Genomic DNA, 22,415 nt, shown 5'->3' with positions numbered 1-22,415 from the left:
CTCTCATTCGATTGGCCAACAGTCCCAAACAGCATAGGCCTCTTCCAATGCCTGTTAATTAAAAGCAATGGTGGGATCTTAATTGAACATACTCACACACTTAAGAGCTTCACATGGGCCACAAGCACATGATCCACTAGATGCCTCCCGGACTCCTGTAAAAATCACAGTTGGGCAAGGGTAGATAGCAATGGATACGTAGCTAATGACATGGTGCCCTAATTCACAGATTCACTCACCTGCTTTCCTTAAAATTCAGGCCAATGAATTTGATGCTTACTAAAACCATTGACCCCTTGCAATGTCTCAATTTCCCTTAACTGATATTACTACTCCCAAGCGATTCCACATTTAAAAGAGAAAGCAAGTTGTTACATTAATATCATTTATCTGAATATTAAGCAAGTGAGGTCACAAAACATGGAACTCTGGTCCTGTCAATTCTTTTATATAAAAAAAATCATGAACTCCAAGAGGCTGGTATTTTTGTCAGCATCAGTTCTCCTAATATCTCATGCTTTCCTAGGTTTTGATTTTCAAGTGAAGTTTGAAAGACACTACCATTCTCCCTACACACTGACTAGTATAAGCTAAGGACATTATCTCTAGATATTATTTAAATTGTTCACATCTTCTGGAATAATGTCCAAAATAACATATTAAAATGGCTGTGTGTTTGCAAGCAAAATACAAAAATAAAATTTAACTACGAACATTTTGAAATTGTATGTCAACACAAAATATTCTTTATTTCCAATCTGGTAATACAGTGAAGCATCCCAAATTGTTTTAAATGTAGAACAAGGCAAAAATAGATGCAAAGCAATGAAGATATTAAAAGAACTAACAAGAAAAGACATGTAAAAATGTGAGTGCAGCAATCTATTCGGAAGATTAATGAACTGTTACCTTTAAATCAAAACAGGATCAGAATACAGAAGTAGTGAAGGCTTGCTTCAAATTGTACAGGAACTTGGTTGGACCACACTTGGAACACTGTGTATAGCTATGGTTCCACTACAGCAGGGAAGTTACTGGAGAGAGTGCAATGTAGGTTTATTAGATTTGTTCATGGGATAGCGGGTTGTTAGAGTTATACAGCACAGAAGACAACCCTTTGATCTAACCTGCACGTGCAAACTAAACTAGTCTCACCTGCGTGCTCCTGGCCCAAATGGAAAACTGAGCTGTTATTATCTAAATTTTTGAACAATGAGTAGTGATCTCATTAAAGCCTACAAAATACTTAAGAGGTATATAGAATAAATGCAGTTGAGATGTTCTCCTTGGTTAGGAGTTTAGAACTAGTGGACACAACTTGAAAGCCCTGAAATAAGTTTTGAACACAAAACATGCAATTCAGAACTGAGTCATGGTGGAGTTAGAGCAGTGGGGAGTTGAGGATATCACCAGTATGGAGGACATTACCCAAGAAGTAGAAGCGAGGCAATAACAGAAAGCAAATTGAAAAAGCTTTTGATCAAAGCAAAGTTAAACATTCGGATGAATGGGTCTGAAAATGGCAATGATAAACATTGACTAACAGTCACAACCAAGATTTGGAGATCACCTGATGAAGGAGCAGCACTCCAAAAGTTAGTGTGCTTCCAATTAAACCTGTTGGACTATAACCTGATGTTGTGTGATTTTTAACCTAGTCACAACCAAAGTGGTCAGCTCATAACACAGCTAAACTGCACCATTCAACCTTAATCCCTTAATTGTATGTAATCACCCAGGTTCAGACCAAATGTTTAACTTGAAGGGTTCTTATGGCACAGAGGTACAGTCTCTGCCTTTATGCCAGAATGCCTGGGTTCAAGTCCCCCAGCTCCAGAGATGCATAATAACATTGAAGAACAGGTTGATTAGAAAATACAATTGTTTCATTTGAGACCAGATTTGAAGTGCAGCAACTTGTTATGCATCCCTTCTAGCCTTCAGCTGCCAAAGATAAACACAGAAACATAGAAAACAGGAGCATGATTTTTAAAAAAAGCATGAGTGGGCCACTCACTCCTTCAAGGTTGCTCCATCATTCAATAGGAATATGGTATATCAAATGTTTCATCAAGTTTCTCCCATTCCCTTAGATATTAGGGCTAAAAGGATCAAAGTTCTTCTTGAAAATATTCCATGTGTTGGCCTCAACCACTTTTTGGGACATAAAATTCCACAGGATCACCACTCTGTGGGTGGAAAAAAAAAGGTTCTCATCTCAGCCCTAAATGGCATACCCTGTATTGTTAGAATGTCAGCCTTGACAAACTCTAGAATTAACTTTCTTAATCTCTTCTTGTTTTAAAGAAATGCCTAAAACATCCTTGTTGAGCAAGCTTTTGGTCACCTGCCCTAATAGTTCATACAGCACAGTGCCAAGTTTTGTTTGATAACACTCCTATTAATTGCCTTGGGACAACTTCATTAAAAGCACAATACAAGTTTTCCTATATGCTTCAACTATTATGCACATAATGAAGTACACAGAGGTAAATTTGCTCAACAGAATGCTGACAGCACAGTGTACCAAAACAAATACGTCACAACAACATTTTGCAACTATTTTTTTCAGTTCAGCTAAAATAAAGCTTTTCTTCAAAAAAATATATATGCAAATCAGCACAAGGTCATTCAAACAACAACAGTAGAAAATATTCTTTCAGCAAATAAAAGTACAATGGAATAAAACTCCATGTTAAATTTAACATTTAAATTTGGATTGTATTGATGCAGTATAATCAAAGTTACAGTGCAACATTAAAAGGCACCAAAGAGAGTGAAGTAAAACATTTGTAATTATATAAAATTGCCATAAGATCATATGAGTAGGCCAATCAGCCGTTTCTGGATTATCTCAAAGAAACTTTTGATAGATGCTAAACTTATCCTACATCTCATTTTTTTTTAAACAGGGCAGTGGTTTCTTCAAATTTTCTTTTCAACTCTTTTTTAAAAATAGCACATCATCCTTTACAAATTGCCAAATATGGGGAATAAAAGCAAACACACTGTTGAGTATAAAAATAATAGAGTCCGATTATAATTTTTTGAACTGTTTGGAAAGATCTTCAACTAGAAAGTAAATAGCAAGTTTGAGAATTGCAACAATGCCACAATCATTTAGAAATTATCCTAATTGTATTGGGGGAGGGGGGTTCACTGCATCAGGAATAGAAAAATTTGAGCATGTACAGTTACTTCAAGTTTTCACACATATCAACATACGGTTGAACAAAGAATACACAAATCGAAAAGTGAAAACTTTTCAACAGTAAGTATGGATGGGCTGGGTTTCCAATCACATTTACTCCATCATAAAGAGCTTACATTCAACTCATTTGCACAGAGATCTCCATCACTCTTTCAACCCATGTGTTGCAAAAGATTCATCCCTGGTTTTGCTCCTTGACCAATCCAACATTCCTTGACCCATCACCTTCTATCATCAAAACCTGAGCTCAACACTTGCTTATTTTCGAACATACACAAAGTCCAGCTTCCTCGCCCCCTATGCTCACCAAGGTCCATTGACTCTAAATCCAACAAAACAAAAAAAAAACAATTTTGACCTTGGTCTCAATGGTCTTACTTGAACCCTGTAGTACCTCCAGTCCTGAAAACACCCTGCTCCTCTCACTCCATCCACCAGTTCACATACCACTTCATCTGAAGTAGTGGCTGTGCCTTCAAACCGACAAGTTCTCTCTCCAAACTATAAGACCTCTCAGTATTTCATTAAGATACTCCTTGAAACCTACTACTTTGATCAGGTTTTTTAACATTTCCTCTCATACCTTCTTTCCTTTGGTGTGTGTTACAACATTAAAAAGCACATGTTATAAGCACACATGTGTACCTTTCTACCCTTTCGCCATTGCCGATCAACAGCAGACAGGTTTACCACTCTTATCACAAAGATCAACTTCCAAAACAAGGTTTCCTGTCAGATGTCAAATGTCAACATTGATTTACAAAATCGAAACAATAGGCTCCCCTACAAATACAGGCAAGCTTTCATTCAACTGACCTTCAAAATAAACCCAAAATCCATCAGATAAAGGACAAAATGAAAAGAAACTCGGGATTTTGTACCGAGACATGAAAATGACACGAAACCATGGGAAGGAGCAGAGAGACAGAAGACGTCGAACGCCTGTCAACTTAAGTGTTTTAGGACGTACAGAAGAAAAGCTTACTCCAGTGGGCTGCAAACGGCAGATTTGCTGCTCCCAGCTCTAATGCAACTGGGGATTTTTGACAGTAGCTAAGAGGGCAGTGGGGAGGGGGGGTGGGATGTTGCAGTGGCCCAGAGGTAGCACGTATAGGATGCAGCAGGGGGAGGGGGGAATCAGAGAGGTCCAGGACGAGACGATCTTGCCCCCATACACCCCCCCCCCCCCCCCCCCGCCCCAATCCGAGGGGAGAATGGGCGTGGCGGGCGACTGCAGACAATGGAAGAACCGGCGGCAGCGGCGCGCGCTCACACCGGCCACAGATGCACCAAGCCCGAGCTTGGAAGGGGGCATTAACACCCAGGCCAGCTCCCGGGGAGGGCGGGGGAAAGACGGAAACAGACGACTACCAGCACCCCCTCCCCGATCACCGCCGCGATCCTCCCAAGGGGCCCGACACGAACGTCCGATCCCTGTTTCCCTCCCCCCCCCCACACACACACACACACACACACACACACACACACACGAGAGCACCCTCCCCGCAAAGACGGCGCCCACCTCTTGGCTCATCCTTCCCACACCGAGCTGCTGTCAGCCGGCACAGCACATCCTCGCGCCTGGCTGTCCTGACTGCGGAGAGGTAATGCTGAAGTTAGAACTGTCAGGGCCGATCTCGCTCTGCTTGCTCGTTGACCGTTACTCTTTCCGGAACAGCCGCACCGCCGCCATCTTAACGCTGCTGACGTTGGATTTTAAAAAAAACTGTTGTCACGGCGACGCCGTTGCTGATTGGCCAAGACCGACGCCTCGTGGCGGACGCGACGTCAGCTGAGGGCCGCCCACCTGCGCTGCGGAAAGCGCGTGCGCGCTGCCCGGAGAATAGGAGCTGCGCGAGCGAGGTGGTGCAACGGCAGGGTCGCTTGTACTTTAGGGAAATCTGCCTGGGTTCCTGGATAAAAAGAGTTGCATTTTCTCCCTCCGTTAAAAGTTCAGTCCTTTGAGATAGTTGGGATTTAATGACATGATAAGAAGTGTTCTCAGATATGCTTAATCCACCTGTTTTCAAATGGGTTATGATTCCACTGGAGTTAGGTGGGTTTTCTCGTCGAGCCTTCTGGTTCAGAGGGAGGGATGCTAGCACTGCGCCACAAGCGCCCCAAAAGAACGCGTATGTATTTGCCAACCCACAGCTATTCCAACTGTATGTCTCAGCTTGCTCGTGTTTAGCAAGAGAAAAATGTTATTTTTCTGATTGGAACGAAGATTAGTTGCGTCAACCAATCAGCCTTCACGTAGAAGGCTGTAAAAGCTGTCAACAACCGATTATCACATAATTGGTTAGACTTTGCTGCAACATGAATTTCTACCATAAAGCTTGTCAGATGAGCTGTTGGCTTTATGGTTTAAAATATGATTATTATCATGGTTAACAGCGGATAACAAGTACGTTCCTAAATTGAAAGATGAACACTCCAGGTTAGGAGTAATAATCGGGGCAAAACCACCTACTGTGGGATATGAGTGGATCTTCAACAAATAAATTCGAGTTAAATGTAAGGAGAAACATTAGCTGAACACTTTCAAAGGAGGGATGTTTGGGCACAATCAAGGTACATTCCTTCAAAAGAGAAAGGGAGGGCTAACAAATCCAGAGCTCGCCGAATGACAAAGAAATTGAGATTAAAAGTGTGCCATTGACAGATCTCCGGGAGAAAATACCAATGAGAAAATACCCTGCAGAATACATAAGATTCAGAAGGATTGTGAAAAAGCAGGAGTATGAGAAAAGCATGATAGTTAACATTTTAAAAACAGAAATCCCAAAGTCTTCTACAGGTATACAAATAGCTTAAGGGTGGTAGAAGTGGGGTCAATTAAAATGAGCCATCATTTGGTTATTAAGGGAAAATCAGGTTTAATTAATTCACTGACATTTTTGAAAAGGTAATAGAGAGTTGCTGAGGGCTATGATGTTGATAAAATTGACATTATGTTTGATTCAATGCCACAAAACAGACTTGTGAGTGAAGTTATAGCTAAAACCATGGAAATGATACCAAATTGGCTGAGTGACATGAAACAAAGTAACAGTTAATGGATGTTCTTTGGAAGATGGTTAAGAAGATGTTTAGCACGTTTGCCTTCATTGCTGAGATCATTGAGTATAAGAGTTGGGATGTCATGCTGTGGTTGTATTGGCGAGGCCACTTCTGGAATACTGAGTACAGTTCTGATTGTCTTGCTTTCAGAAGTATATTAATAAGAAAGGATGTTGCTGGGATAAGATTAGGCTGGGACTTTTTCACTGAAGCATGGGAATTGAGGGGTGAAGAGGATGGTTCATATGTGGAGTGAACTGCCAGAGGAAGTGATAGATGTAGGTACAGTTAGAACATGTAATGTCATTTAGATAAGTACATGAAAAAGGAAGACTTAGAGGGATATGGGCCAAACACAGGTATTATTCTAGTTTGGGAAATTTGGTTGGCAGGGACAAGTTGAACCGAAGGGTCTGTCTCCATACTGTATGACCAGGGAAGGTTAACAGTGAAGTTCCCCAAGGGTCACTACTGAGACCTTTTTATTATTGATATATATCGATGATCTAGATCTTGATGTACAGGTTACAATTTCAAAGTTTATGAATTATTTAAATCTTGGAACATTGTAACTTGTAAGGAGGAGAGTGTTGAACTTCAAAAGTTGGTGGATTGGGAACATTAGTGATAGTTAAGATTTAATTTGGAGGTACGTTTTGGTAGAAAGAACATGAAGAGACAACGTACAATAAAGGGTGCAACTCTGAGGGAGATGCAAGATCAGAGAGACTTTGCTGTATACATGGATTCATCATTTAAAGGGCAGAAATGATGAGAGAACAGTTAACACTTAAATCTAGGTTTTTCTTAATCTAGTTTTTTTTTAATTGGGGGGTATAGAGTTTGAGAGCAAAGGGGTAATGTTGAACTTATTTAAGACTTAAAAAGTGTGGCACTGGAAAAGCATAGCCGGTCAGGCAGCATCCGAGGAGCAGGAGAGTTGACGTTTGGAGCATAAGCTCTTCATCGGGAATATGGGGGGGGGGGGGGCGGGGGCATGGGGGCTGAGAGGTAAATGGGAAGGGGATAAGGTTGAGGATAAGGTAGCTAGGAATGCGATAGTTAGATGAAGTTGAGGAGTGATGGTGATAGGCCAGAGCAGATAGATGGGACAGAAGATGGACAGTTCAAGAGGGCGGTGCCTAGTTGGAAGGTTAGATCTTGGGTAATGTAGGGGGAGGGACGATGAGAAGATTGGTGAAATCGACATTGATTTCATGTGGTGAGAGGGTTCTAAGGCAGAAGATGAAGTGTTCTTCCTCCAGTCATTGGGTGGCTAGTATTTGGCGGTAGAGGAGGCCCAGGACTTGCATGTCCTTGGCGGAGTGGAACGGGGAATTGAAGTGGTTGGCCACAGGGCAGTGAGGTTGTTTAGTGCGTGTGTCCCAGTGATGTTCTCTGAGATGTTCCACAAGTTGACATCCTGTCTCCCCAGTGTAGAGGAGATCACATCAAGAGCAACAGACACAGTAGATGAGGTGTTTGGATGTGCAAGAAAATCTCTGCTGGATGTGGAAGGATCCTTTGGGGCCTTGGATGAAGATGAGGGGGGAAATGTGGGTGCAGGTTTTACACCCCTTGCAAGGGAAGGTGCCAGGAGTGGAGGTAGGGTTGGTAAGGGGTGTGGACCTAACGAGGGAGTTGCAGGGGGAATGGTCAGGTTGAACACCTCACCTTCCACCTTGGGAACCTCCAGCCACATGGATCAATGTCAATTTCACCAGTTTCCTCCTCTCCCCTTCCCCTCCCTTCACGTCACAGATCCATCCCTCCAACTCAGCACTGCCATCTTGAATTATCCTACTTGCCCATCTTTTATCCCATCTATCCGTTTCACCCTCCGCTCCAACCTATCACCATCACGCCACCACCTTCATGTACCTATCACATTCCTAGCTACCTTTGCTCCAGCCCCACCCATCTCCCATTCATCCCTCAATCCCCAACCCCTACCCCACCATACCTGATGAAGAGCTTAGGCTCAAAACATCGACTCTCCTGCTCCTGCTGCTGCCTGACCTGCTGTGCTTTTCCAGCATCACACTTCTTGATTCTGATGTCCAGCATCTGCAATCCTCACTTTCTCCTTATTTAAGACTTGCTAACCTAGTTTGACTTCCGTTAGAGAATTGTGTTCAGTTCTGGATGCTGCGCATTAAGAAGAAAGTGAGAACCTTGGATAGAATATGGAAGAAATGAAAGAATGATTTAAAGGATGAGGAGTTCCAGTTGTTAAGATTGATTGGAGAAATTGAGCCAGATTTATTTGAAGAACAGAAGCCTGAGAGGAGATTAAACAGAAAGATGTCAATTCATGGAAGATCTGAACAGAGTAAATAGGAAGAAAATGCTTCCACTCTTAAGGGATGAAACATGAACTGTCACTCCTTAAAGTAATTGGTAAAAGAAGCAAAGGTGATTGGAAATATTTTTCACACTGAGTGATTATGGTCTGGAATGTTCTTCTGGAAAATATGGTGGAGGCAGGTTAAATTGGGACTTTCAAAAGCGAATTTGATGGTTGTTTACAAATGAAGAATGTGCAGAGTTAATGAGAACAGCCAGGAGAATAGCACTATGTGAGATGTTTATCTGAGCTGGCACAGACACAATAGTTTGACTTGCCCCCACCCCCTCACCCCTTTCTGCGTTTTAATAGTTCTGTGAATTCCACATTATTCTTATTGTGCCGGAAGGGACATTCTGGGAAATTGTGAGTTGTTGCCTGATGCAAAGATTTATTATGGTCAATTAATTTTTCACTTCTGTTACATATAGAGATAAGAGGACCAGAGATTGTTTTTAAAGCGAAGATATTTAGGAGCAGATTTAATAGAGGTGTCTAATCATGAAAGACGTTTGATAATTGTTAAAGTCAGTAAGATAGTTATGTATTGGGACACCATGTTAAATTAAGGAAAATTGAAAGGCATCATGCGACTGGTTTGTCTGACAGTAAGGCGAGATAGTTTGAGATATTTTGCAGTCAACCTAGTCTGAGATGTTATGACACATCTCTGGAGCATGTGGGACTTCTGGGATATAGGACTCAACACCCAGGAATTCTGGCTCAGAGGCAGTGACACTGTGCTACATGAAACCCCCCTGTCCCCTACCAAGTAGTTTGATTGCTAGAGATTAAGAGGGGGGGTGGGGTGGAGTCAAATTAATGTATTGGCAAGAATGTGCAATTTGTTTGCATTTGGAGGCAAAAATCAGCATTTATAGTTCACAGAAGACAACAACTGACAATTTCCCAGAATGTTCCTTCCAAAAAAATAAGATTGGTGTGGAATCACAGAACTGTTACAGTCCAGAAAGGGGTCAATTCAAACTACTGTGTCTGTGCCAACTCACAAAATAATTATCTCACGTAGTGCCATTCTCCTGGCTTTCCTCATTAACTCTGCACATTCTTCCTTTATAAACAACCATCCAATTCGCTTTTGAATGTCTAAAATTAACCTGCCTCCACTATCTGGGGGAACATTCTGGACTGTAACCACTCATTGTGTGATAAGCATTTCCAATCACTTATGCTTCTTGTAGGAATTAATGTAAGGTGTGCCAACTTATATTTAACCTTTTATAAGTCATCTAAATTATGTTGCTGTACCTTGGGGAAATATTTTAAAGATATCTGCAAAAATTCTCAGTCAAATTGTGACTACCAGGACTCAGAGGAGAGAAACTATAAGTATCAGAATTCTGGTTCACGACAAAGAATTGCAGAGGGGCCTCATACTCAGATTGAAAAGATTAAATTCATGTGGATTTTAAAATGAGGCTGGAAGATTTGCCGAGCTTCCTAAAATGTGGGTTCAACCTCCAATGTGGTTGCCAGCCCAATCTTTGAAGTTGCAAGCTCTGATCCAGCTATCGTCCTCATTTATTCAAATATCGATAAGACAATTGAACAGCTTTTCCGATCATCAAATCACCTGTGACAAAGTAATTGTCTTTATTTTTTAAAAATTGTCCAGAGGTATTGCTACACATGTCTGTGCATGTGGGACTTGCAGTCAGGCTTCTTGGCTCAAACGTTACTGCTGTGCCACAAGAGCCCTCCAGCAAGTTCCTCATGGAGTTTTGAGGCCCATTTAAATCACAGTTTAAGAGTAGACAAGACCTGAATCTTTTCACAATTACATTCAGAGGAAGATAGGGCTTTCTATTTAAAGACCTGTGGATTAACAGCTTTACTCTTGTTGTTGTCGAATTCACTTTCCTACCACCCTAAACTCTCTTACCTCAGAGGCATCTCACTTTCTCCCCACCCTCTCAAACAGACATCTCATTTACTCCCCGCCCTGTGAATTCTTACCCTCAAGCAATTTTCCAGTTATAGGTGGAGGCCAGTATTATGGTTGTATTATTCTCTCACTGTATTGTAAAACTGAATACATATTCTGCAATGAGAACAAGTCTGCTTTTAAACAGATACTTATAGATTAATTGCTGTTTTTATTTTACTGGTTGTTGCTCTGATTCTACAAGTGTTTTGATGTTTTGCATAATTGTTTCAAGTTTCACACACCTATACAAAGTCAATTGATAAGTGCTGAAGCACTTTTTGTTGACTTAAAGGCTTCTGCACAAACCAGTTGCTCACAAACATGGGTGCACAGGTATGCCTTCCCCTTGGAATAGAGCATGGCTTGGAGGATGAGCAAAGGACATATGAGCTGGACTAGCTGCTAGAAGTTGGAGGAGGAGAGAAGCAGTCATGGCAGAAGGTTATATCTGTTGAGCGTGTTCAAGGAGGAGATTGCAGGCCAGTAGGGAACATCTGAAATTTAGCTATAATGTCTTCACTAGAATCTAGTGCCATCTGTATCCACAAGTTGAACCTCAACTTTATTTGCTTCACAACTGCCTATACTTGCAACAACCTGGGTGGGAAGGCGATTTCGTCAGAGGGGAATGAAGGGTGGGGCAGGCAGGGATCCTTGCTCAAAAGTATTCAGCGCCTGATCACACAATCCATCTTCAGGAAGGCAGAGCCATCGAGATGTACTTCTGCTCTTACTGCCGAAATGGGTGCCCCACACTCCCACCCCTTCTGTGCAGCAAACTGCCTTGCCAGAGTGAAACGTCTGAATCAAACCAAGCTTGTTGGCATGGTTGAGGTGGACCAAAGGATCTGTTTCCATGCTGTACATCTCTATGACTATAATAGAGTTGACCAACAAGGCACAATCCATTATCATCTGAGACAAAAGGTTGACAAAGACGACTTAAGATCAGAGTTAAATAATTGTATTTGTGGTATGCATTGTGCATATTGTTTTGTTGGAAACTGAATTGTTTGAAATTTTCTGGTGTTTTCTGATTGCATTTGGAGTTCTATAGAGTAAAAATTATTGTTTTGATTCTTTTTAAATACCAGTGTGAAATATTGTTAACTAATTCACCAGAGAGTAAGGGTTGCTGCTTCACTTATAAAAGATCTGTGATTTAACAGTTAAAAGTTGAAACTCAGCAACTGCTAAGGACAAATAAAATGGTTTACTTAGGGCACAGAAAAGAGAACAGAGAGAGCTTCTGAGCTGGTGGTGGTTTAATGGCTTCTCTGTACCTGGTTCACATCCCTGACGGTTCAGCTACCTGAGAACCACTATTGGCAAACAAAAGGTCTATGTGATCAATGGCTGTGGATTAGGGACCAGTTAATCAGCTACTTCTACCAACTGAAGTTCCATCTGTCTATCATCCTCAGTTCCAGTTCATCTGCAACCATGCATTAACTAGTGTTTGAGCAAGCAGCTGAGTACGTGATGTCAGGTCACTTGCTTTCACAACATGAAGTAATCCTTGGTTTTCGAACTGCTCCTTTCTCATTTCTGTCCACAATTAAAAATACAAATAAAAATACACAATCCTTATAGCCAATTCAAAAATGAACGAGCCAATTACACTTTCTTTGAGTGAAATAAAGTAGAATGTCACTGCTTATTAATCCTGAGAGTAATAGCAAAATATTATGATTTGGAGGTGACGGTGTTGGGCTGGGGTGGACAAAGCTAAAAAAAAAATCACACAACACCAGGTTTATTTGGAAGCACAAGCTTTCGGAGTGCTATTCCTTCATCAGGTGGTTGTCTATCATGTTATCAATGAAGTCAAACAATTTTGCATATTTTATGCTCCTCCATTCAGTAAGATCACCGTTGGTCTGTTTGTGTTTTGAACTCCACATTCTCATCTACCCCGATAACCTTAAGATTCTATGCTCAAAAAGAATTTATCCAAATCTGTTATAATTCAGTGAGATATGACCTCCACCACCTTCTGATGCAGAAAGTTCCGTCCTGAAAAGGAAACGCCTGATTTTAAAACAATGTCCCCAGTTCTGGATTCACCCAAGAGAAAGCGTACACTTTATTGAGACTATTCAGGATTTATACACTTCAATAAAATCACCCCTCACTCATCTAAACTCCAGTGGAAACTATTCTAGCCTGTGTGCCAGGTAGGTAGGATGTCAAACATGTCAGGACTAGGATGCAAGGTGAGTAGGATTCCAGGGTGCAGGTGTCAAGAGGACCAGGTAAATGACATAGTTTTGGGTAGGCCGGGGTGGGTGGGAGAAATTGGGTCATGCAGAAGGGGGCATCATTGGTGTGAGTTCTGGGGTGGAGGTCAGGTCTGGCCATGGGGTAAGATCTCAACAGGGTCGGGGGATTCTGGTTCCAAGGGTGGGGAAGGTGGAGGTGGAGGTAAATTGGGCCCTGAGCAGGAGAAGGGGTTTTTCGGCTCCCGGGGTTGAAGGGGATGGTCAAAGCTGGTGTATGTGAATGGGTATCAGGTCCAAAACGAGGCATGGGGAGTCAGTTGACCCAGAGTTCAGGGTTGAAGGGCAGTTGTGCAGGTGAAGGAGGCTCAGGTCCGAAACAAGGAAAGAGTACAGTAAGGGGTTCAACTCCCAGGGGATGAAGAAGGTTCATGCCCAAAGTGGTAGAAGGCGATGGTGTCCTTAACACATGAATGTGGGAATAGTTTGCTGGGTTGGGCAGTGGGGCAAGGAAAATGTTGAGCCCAAAGTGGGCAAATGTGTTGGGTTAGGAATTGGGAGAGATCTGGGGGAGATGTAGGCAGAATTATGTGAGATAAAGTATGGGGTCAGTTAAATAGCTCCTCAGGATTATTAAAGAGACTAACTTTTCCTGAGTAATTATTTTACTTGATTTCCTTGAAACTAAATTCACCGATACAAATGGAGCCTTCAGAGTTTCAGGCATAGAGAAACTGTACTATGGAATCTTCAGTTTACCAGGCAATCCCTTTGGAGTTTGCTATGATGGAGATTGTATGCAACTCTGATTTATGCTGGAGTAATGATTAACTGACCATCAGAAAATCCAGCCTACCTTCAATCTCAACAAACTTCAGCAGAAATTTTGTATCTCCCATATCAGCTATTATCATTAAGGCATCTAAATGAATCTGCTAACCTGTGAATAAGCTTTAAATAGTAGTATACAACAAGCTAAAACCCTAGCAATGATTCAAAGTAATTTGTTGTGTAACTCTTCCAATAAAACTTATAAGTTTTATCCAATAAAACTTATTCATTTATTAGAGTAAGATTTCTTTCATTAGGATAAAAGTTAGTGTAAAAATTCCATATTTCAAATAAACGATTAATTTGCTAAAATAAAAGAATGCCTGAAAGTGTTAAAGGTGATTAATGCAGAATTTTTAAAATGTCTTTCTCTTTTTCTTCACAATGACCTTATGTCTGCAACCTCTTGTTTGTAAGGAATGTACCAAGGTTGAAGTGTTAAAAATGGAGCAACATGTTCTAATGTTTGTGATATTAATCTTGAAAATGTAATGTCATGTTTCATTATACAAATCCTTCATGCTGTTTTAATCTGTTCCTGTATTGACTAAGCAGATTACACTCTCAGGAGCATAACATACAATTACTAAACCGATAAAATTTTATTCAGCACCTTCAGAAAACAACACACAAGCCAATAAATCATTATTGTACACCAGTCAAAAGTAAACCGAGCATGATACTTGCAGTATTGTGCACAGTTTTGGGCCCCATGTCTCAGGAAGGATGTGCTCGCCCTGGAGCGTGTTCAAAGGAGGTTCACAATAATGGTCCCAAGAACAAAACATTCACCATATGAGGAATGTTTGAGGACTTGATGAGTTTAGAAGGATGAGGGGGATTTTAATTGAATCATACAGAATACTAACATGGCCTAGGACAGAGTGGATATTGGGAAAATGTTTCCATTGGTAGGAGAGACTAGAACCCAAGGGTGCAGCCTTAGAGTAAAGGAAAGACCCTTTTACAACGGAGTAAGGATAAACATCTTCAACCAGAGAGTGGTGAGTCTATGGAATTCATTGCCACAGAAGGCTGTGGATGCCAGGTCATTGAGTGTATTTGAGACTGGGATAGATACATTCTTATTGTCAAGGGTATCAAAAGTTACAGAAGAAAGCAGGAGAACGGGGTTGAGAAACTTATCAGCCATGATTGAATGGTGTAGAAGACTCAATGGGCTGAATGGCCTAATTTCTGCTCCTATATGTTATGGTCTTATGACATTAATTAATCCTTTTGAGCAGTTAACAATAATTTTACTATTTTCAGTCAGTTAGAATACATGCTGAAAATGGATGCCATTTATTGGATATTCAAGGGGCCTTGTAAAATAGCAAGTTTGCTGTTCTCATGCACATTACACTGGATGCCATATTGGTGAAGTAATTAACACCAATTATGTGAACAAGCAAACTCAGTCAGTGAATCAATACTACAGGAGAAAGTGAGGACTGCAGATGCTGGAGATCAGAACTGAAAAATGTGTTGCTGGAAAAGCGCAGCAGGTCGGGCAGCATCCAAGGAGCAGGAGAATCGACGTTTCGGGCATAAGCCTGAAGAAGGGCTTATGTCTGAAACGTTGATTCTCCTGCTCCTTGGATGCTGCCTGACCTGCTGCGCTTTTCCAGCAATCAATACTGCAGTTGGTTTCTAAAACTGATTTGATTCCAACAATGGCATTTGGGAGCTTAGCAGTCCTATTTATACCACCTTTTCATCTATGAATCTGATGGTAACAGGCTGACCCTGCATGATTAAGGTCTGAGCTTCCACTGCAGCATCCAGATTTTGGAATGATTTCTGTTTGTGCTGTAATGAAAGTTGAGATATTGGCCATCAAACACTGCATCAGGTTTCAGTTAACCATGCATGGTTAAAAATGTATTTAGCAAGAAGGAATCCCTCACCAATGTTTATTAACCGTTAATTTTTTAAAAATTATTGTAAATTTTCAGGTTAGTTGATCAATCTCTACTGATTGTTGCTATGATTGTACAACTCTTTAGTGTTTTGTTGAGTTCTTTGAAGTAGTTTACAGGGACTAGTAGGGCAGGTGGTGAAAATCTGTTGACTTCAAACCATCTGCATAAAGCAATTGGGGCATGAGTGCAGTTATAGGTCTTAGCTTTGACGGACAGAATGAGCAGAAGCCATAGCATGTAGTGAAATGTAGGAAGAGGAGAAGTAGTACTGAGGAGGACTAAAGTGCACTCAGCATAAGGTCATCATCACCAAGCGGGGAAGACAGCAGGTGGACATATAGATTGCCCACAAACAGCTATGGTCCAGATGGTCCAGCAATGGAGTACCACCATTTTAACATGGGTGGCAATGTTCTTGGCTGGCTAGCTGACAGGCAACAGCATGGGCATTGCTGGAGTGCTGGGTGGGAGGATGAATCCTTATGTCCTGAAAAAGAACCTTCAGTTTTTGTTTCACCATGCCATTCACACTGACTCATTTGGTGCTGTAACGCAGCATCCTTATAATCTGAGGAACAGCTGAATCGACGTTTCGGGCAAAAGCCCTTCATCAGCAATGAGCTGATGAAGGGCTTTTGCCTGAAACATTGATTCTCCTGCTCCTCAGATGCTGCCTGACCTGCTGTGCTTTTCCAGCACCACACTCTCGAATCTGATCTCCAACATCTGCAGTCCTCACTTTCTTCTAATCCTTATAATCCAGATTATTGGTCTTCTGAGATCCCCTGCAAACCCCTTGTTTGCACAATCTTGTTGGTAATATATGAATTTGGTAGTAACAGGCTGACCCTGCATGATTAAAGTCTGAGCTTCCACTGCAGCAACCAGATTTGGAATGATTTCTCCTTGTGCTGTAATGGAAGTTGAGACATTGGCCATCAAACCCTGCATCAGGGGTCAGTTCACAAGTGTGCCAATAAAACTGTTTACCTACTCCATATTGGAAACGCAGAGCTCAAAGGTTTTCATCGGCATAGAGTTTTTGCTAGGTTTCTCAAAGCATCTTGACATTGAACATAAGAACAAGGAGCAAGATTAGGCAATCCAACCCCTTAAACCTGCTCTGCTATTTAACACTGGCTGATCTCGTCTCTGCCTCCATTCCACTTTTCTATTTGCTCTCCATTACCCTTTAATCCATTCATAATTAAAAATCTGTCTATCCCTATCAAATTTATTCAGTCTCCCGGCTTCCACTGTATTCTGAGCTAGTGAATTCCAGATTCATTGAGAGAAGTAATTCTTCCTCATCTTTTTAAATCTGCTATCCCTTAGCTTACAACTACCAACTCTCATTCTTGATTGTGCCACAAAGAGAAAAATCTGCTCAAACCTGCTTTGGGCAATCCTTTCTGGCATCTTATGTGTCTCAATGAGATCTCCTCTCGTTCCTATAAAGTATAGTGAGTACAGACGTAAAGTGCTCAGTCTCCCTTCAAGTCTTTTATCTCTAAAATTCATCTAAGTGAACCATCTCTGAGCTCCCTCCAACACTTTTACATCCTCAAGTAGGAGGACCAAAACTGTTTGCAGTACTCCAGATGTGATCTCAGCAGTGCCTTGTAAAGTTGCAGCTACTGTTCCCTACTTATATACTGTATTCCGTCAGCAATAAATGTCAAAAATTCTATTAACTTTCCTCATTACCTGTTGTACCTGCATACCACCAATTTGCAATTCATGTACAAAGGCACGCATAGAAGCATTTTGAAGGGTTTTATTTCTCTATTTAAATAATAAGTTCATTCTTCTGACCAAAATGGACAATGCCACATTCATCCATATTAAATTGTCAAATTTTGGCTTATTGACCTGACCTATCTATATCCACTTGTGAATTTCTTGTTTATTTACTTCACAGATTTTCTGAAGGTTTCTCCTTATCACCAAGCATTTTCTTGTGCACACCTGTAATCATTCTTCTATAAGCTATCTCATCAAAGTGCACACTTCATAATTGTCTTCTGCAGCAGCATCAATACGTGTGACCTTTTTTTGGGAGCTGGCCCCTGACCCTTACTCTGTGCCCTGGTTTCATAACACACATGCCTGATATCTTACCACATGCCCATTCCATCTCAGAACTGTCCTCTAAAGTATTTCCGTTATCTGGTGTTTGAGCTGGTGCCTACAGGTGAAAGCTTAAGAGAAAATGTTCCTTCATCATCACAGGCTTCTGGTAAATTAAGATGTTCTTTCTTGCACCATCTACAGTTTTTGTACAATGAGATCAGATGGGATGTCAGAGAAAGGGTTGCAGATGGGAACACTATAATTCTCTGAAATTTCAGCCCAACAGTTAATCACACCCTTGGCAATGTTTGCATCAATGATGGCAAGCACTGGTCTTCTCTGTGGTTGTAGAGCATGCAGCTGTGAGTATCCTCCTGCTGCCTCTAACTGTGCACTGCCTCGTGCTTCATCATAAATGGAAATGTGTCAACTAGTGTGAGTGAGTTTTGCTTAGGTAATGCTGCCTGACATGGTTGAGTAGCTTGAAGATGTGGGTGAGGTTTCCAGCAGGACTCAGTCTGCGATGGTGAACATCGGTGTGAGTCTTAACTGTTAGAGGATGAATGATGATGATGTGGTGTATTGAACATTATCTGAAGCTGTTGGTGCAGTTAGTTGAACATGACATTTGAAGACACATTCAGTGACCATAATTCATTCGTGGTCATTGAACGCTCTGTTGTACTGCATGCAGCTTGACGCTCGTTATTGAACTCTGTGACTACTTTTTATTGCCTTTTAACTAATTCTCTGGAGCGTCTTTCTGGTCCCATGGGTGATCAACATCTCTCGTCCTCTGCTTCCCCTTGGCCAAGGCTTCCAATGCAGTGTAAGGGCCTGCAGTTTCCAATTCTAGTGAGTTTTAAATGTTTCCCAGATTAAAATGGTAAATTAATTCCAATGGCCCCTATTTCAGCCAGAATGCACTTCCCCTTTAAGGATTACAGGATAGCTTTATTTGGTTCTTGCTCTGGCAGCTTTGGGACTCCTGATGAGACATGCAGCTCAACAAGGTACTTAGCCCTGGCTGCAGACTGTGACCATGCCAATTAACAAGCAACACAAATCCGACGCACTACCTGCATCAAAATCAGCATATGTGAGATAGCTTTGTCAAATATTGTAAAGGAGAATCCAAAGGGTTTTTACAAATATATTAAGGACAAAAGGGTAACTAGGGAGAGAATAGGGCCCCTCAAAGATCAGCAAGGCGGTCTTTGTGTGGAGCCACAGGAGGTGGGGCTGATGCAAAATACTCCCCCCCTCCCCCCCCCCCCCCACCAACCCAACCTCCACGCCCGGTACCTTCCCCTGCAACCGCAAGAAGTGCAAAACGTGCACCCACACCTCCCTCCTCACCTCTCTCCAAGGCCCCAATGGATCCTTCCATACCCGTCGCAAATTCACCTGCACCTCCACACACATCATTTACTGTATCCATTGCACCCGATGTGGTCTCCTCTACATTGGGGAGACAGGCCGCCTACTTGCAGAACGTTTCAGGGAACACCTCTGGGACACCCACACCAACCAACCCAACCGTCCCGTGGCTGAACACTTTAACTCCCCCTCCCAATCCGCCAAGGACATGCAGGTCCTTGGCCTCCTCCATCGCCAGACCCTGGCCACACGACGCCTGGAGGAGGAGCGCCTCATCTTCCACCTAGGAACCCTCCAACCACACAGAATGAATGTAGCTTTCTCCAGCAGCTTCCTCATTTCCCTTCCCCCCATCTTATCTCAGTCCCAACCCCCGGATTCAGCACCACCCTCTTGACCTGCAATCTTCTTCTCGACCTCTCCACCCGCACCCCCTCTCCAGCCTATCACCCTCACCCTCACCTCCTTCCACCTATTGTATTCCCAGCGCCCCTCCCCCCCACCTTTTATCTCAGCCCGCCTGGCACACCAGCCTCATTCCTGAAGAAGGGCTTATGTCTGAAACATTGATTCTCCTGCTCCTCGGATGCTGCCTGGCCTGCTGTGTTTTTCCAGCATCACATTTTTCAACTCTAGTACTATGCTAATAAATTTGTCCTGTCTTTACAGACTTTACATCCTTTCTAAAATACACAGCTGAAAATAAGCCTCCAACTGAGGCTGATAAATGTTATAGCATATTGTTTCAGCAATGCCAATTCTGAAAGGGCCTTTAAACAAGGAAATGTCTTTATATTTTACAGTATTCAGTAAGCCCCTGTATCTATGAAAATGAAAACTTGAATTTATGTAGGGTCTTTAATGATTTCAGGATATTGCACAATGTTATACACTCAATGGAGTACTTACAAAGTGAAATCACTACTGTAACACAGAAAGTGTGGCAATTTAACTGGATAGAGCAAGATCCTACAAACATCAGTTGGATAATGATGAAATAATGCTTCAGTGAGATTGGCAGATAAAGATAAGCCAGGACACCAGGGAAATCACTCCTGTCATTCCTTGAAATAGTATTAGGTTTTCTTCCTTGCAATGAAGAACTGCAGGGTCTTTCTTTGAGAAATTTCCTTGGGTCATTTATGATCTTACTTTGTGCTCTTTCATTTTAAGACATACTGTCTTATGGCACTGAACCCAAATAACACCAGAGACATCATGGACAGTTTACCATCAATAGGATAATGATATTCGACCATCAGAATGTTTCAGGATCTTATGATTTCATATGGAAAAATAATAAAGTTACTGTGCAACTGACACAAAATCAACACCCAAGGTGAATATTAACCTGACATCTCAGAATAGAGGCAGGACATTCAATCCAATAAAACCTATCCCTCTATTCACATAATTCATGGTTGATCAAGTCTCAATTCTATTCATTTACTTTTTCACCATATACTTTGATACTGAGACTTACAGTAGTCCTTCCTTCAATAGCCAAGCAGGAAGTTTAACCTTATGTGCCCCCCCCCCGCCCCACCCCTTTGTCATTTAGAATACGTGATGAAACCATTTATCTGCAGTTACTCTATTGAATCATTTCATTATTTTTGAAAGCATTGATTAGATCATCCTTCAAATCCTCCACCCTTCCCCCCCCCCCCCCCAGAAGAGAATACAAGGCAAATTTATACGAACTCATAAGTTAACCTCTAAACACTGCAATCATTCTGGTGAATCTGCACAATAGACATTTCAAGGCCAATTTATATTTCTTGTTTTATTTTATTTTCAGGAAATTTGTTCCCAAAACCTTGCACAATACTCTAGAATGGTATATCAACAATATTCTGTGAACAGAAGCTGCAGCTCCCTAGTTTTGTATTCTAAGCTCATGATCAGAAATAACATTCCATTAACCATTTTCACTACTTTTTGTTCCTCTGAACTAGGTTTTATTGATTGGGACGCATGGAGACATAAATCTCTTTGCTTCTGCAAACTCCTAGCTTGCATCTAATAAGAAAATATTCACATTCGTTTTCATCCCGAAGTTAATAACATCACATTGTACACCATCTACCATAGTTGCACATCCTCACATAATCTGTTTATATCCCATCATAATCTTCTGCTCCCAACTACACAATTTACTGTTCTTCCTAACTCAGTGTTATCAGCATACTTGGATATATAACTGTCTAATCCTTTAATATATATGTTGAAAAGCTTAGGCCCAAGAATGAATTGTGAGAACATCATTTGGTTTATTCTACATACCTCACTAATCAGAGTACATTTCATTACTTGTACTTTCAGTCTTTTGCCTCCAATCAAATTAATGAGAAGGGATGATCTCTATTTCTGTGTGCTTTCATTTTGGTGAAAACTTATCAATTGCCTTCTAGTAGCTCACCTAAACACCATCTATTCAGCAGGTGAATGACCTTCAAACTTCAAAGAAATTAATCAAACATGACCTACCCTTCAGAAATATTATGTACTGCTTTGATCAGCTGGTAATTGCTTATGAGTTCTGACATCTATCTGTAATGATAAATCAGCAAGACCACTGGCAAATAGCAAGCTGCCTCTACTGCAACACTGAATTAAAATCTGGTTTAGGATCTCAGTGAGTGTGAGACATGTTTGGCTTGATTATAACATGCGTTTCCTTTAAGGACCTAATAGGTTCATAGCAATATTTTAAACCAATGTACCATAATCCATGATACTTAGCACTGTGGCAGATGGAGGCTACTTACCCTGAACAGTGCTTTGATAGGATCCAATAAATGATAGAAAATGGATACTAGTCCAAACATCTCTGCTCGGTAACTCCAAACAACAGTTGAATCCAAACTAGTTTTCAGGCTGTAGTTTTTTTTAAATAACATGATTAGAAGAGATTATTAATATAGTGCTGGGTTTACTTTACAATCCAATGATGTGACAGATTAACAGTACTTGTGATTATGACGTTACTGACCAATGTCCCATATGTGCTAAACATTACCCAGCAGAGTAAATTTAAAAAAAAACACAAGCATTTATTGTGAAGGAATTACTACAAAAATTATTCTCAGTTAAAATAAATTCTAACAGATACTCTCTATAACCATTATAACAATCCAAAACTGATCACACCTCACTTTTCTCCTTCCGTAGCCCTATATTTTCCTCTACTGTAAATATTTATTCTGTGGCTCCTAAAAAACATAATGCGCTGTCTCAACCTTTCCTCCACTCATAACTCCAAAAATGATGCAAACAAACCTGCCCTCTTCTTTCTCTCCTTTATTGTTCATTATAAATTGATAAAGACGCAAACAAATGAAACAGACTTCTGTTTACTTTGTTATGACTCACAACAATTTTATAATCTTCTTTTAAATCCAGTCTAAACCTTTCT

General features: G+C 41.2%; 1 protein-coding gene across 6 annotated transcripts in view; it reads right to left on the bottom strand.

Annotated features, from left to right (window-relative positions):
* The window catches only part of snx13 (sorting nexin 13), a 188,986-nt gene extending 167,113 nt beyond the window's left edge, over positions 1-21,873 (bottom strand). For 5 of the 6 annotated variants that reach the window (XM_072575355.1, XM_072575356.1, XM_072575363.1 and 2 more), the window contains exon 1: positions 21,769-21,873. In XM_072575355.1, coding sequence (XP_072431456.1) covers positions 21,769-21,828 — 60 coding nt within the window. In that variant the 5' untranslated portion in view covers positions 21,829-21,873. Of the gene's footprint in view, positions 1-4,733; positions 4,922-21,768 lie in introns of those variants that run through there. The other variant, XM_072575357.1, reaches the window with a different exon arrangement.
* Positions 21,874-22,415: the final 542 nt, after the last annotated feature.

This window comes from Chiloscyllium punctatum, chromosome 8, assembly GCF_047496795.1.
Source record: "Chiloscyllium punctatum isolate Juve2018m chromosome 8, sChiPun1.3, whole genome shotgun sequence".
Classification (NCBI taxonomy): domain Eukaryota; kingdom Metazoa; phylum Chordata; class Chondrichthyes; order Orectolobiformes; family Hemiscylliidae; genus Chiloscyllium; species Chiloscyllium punctatum.
Note: the sequence above shows the minus strand (reverse complement) of the source record. Positions and strands in the feature narration are given on the sequence as shown.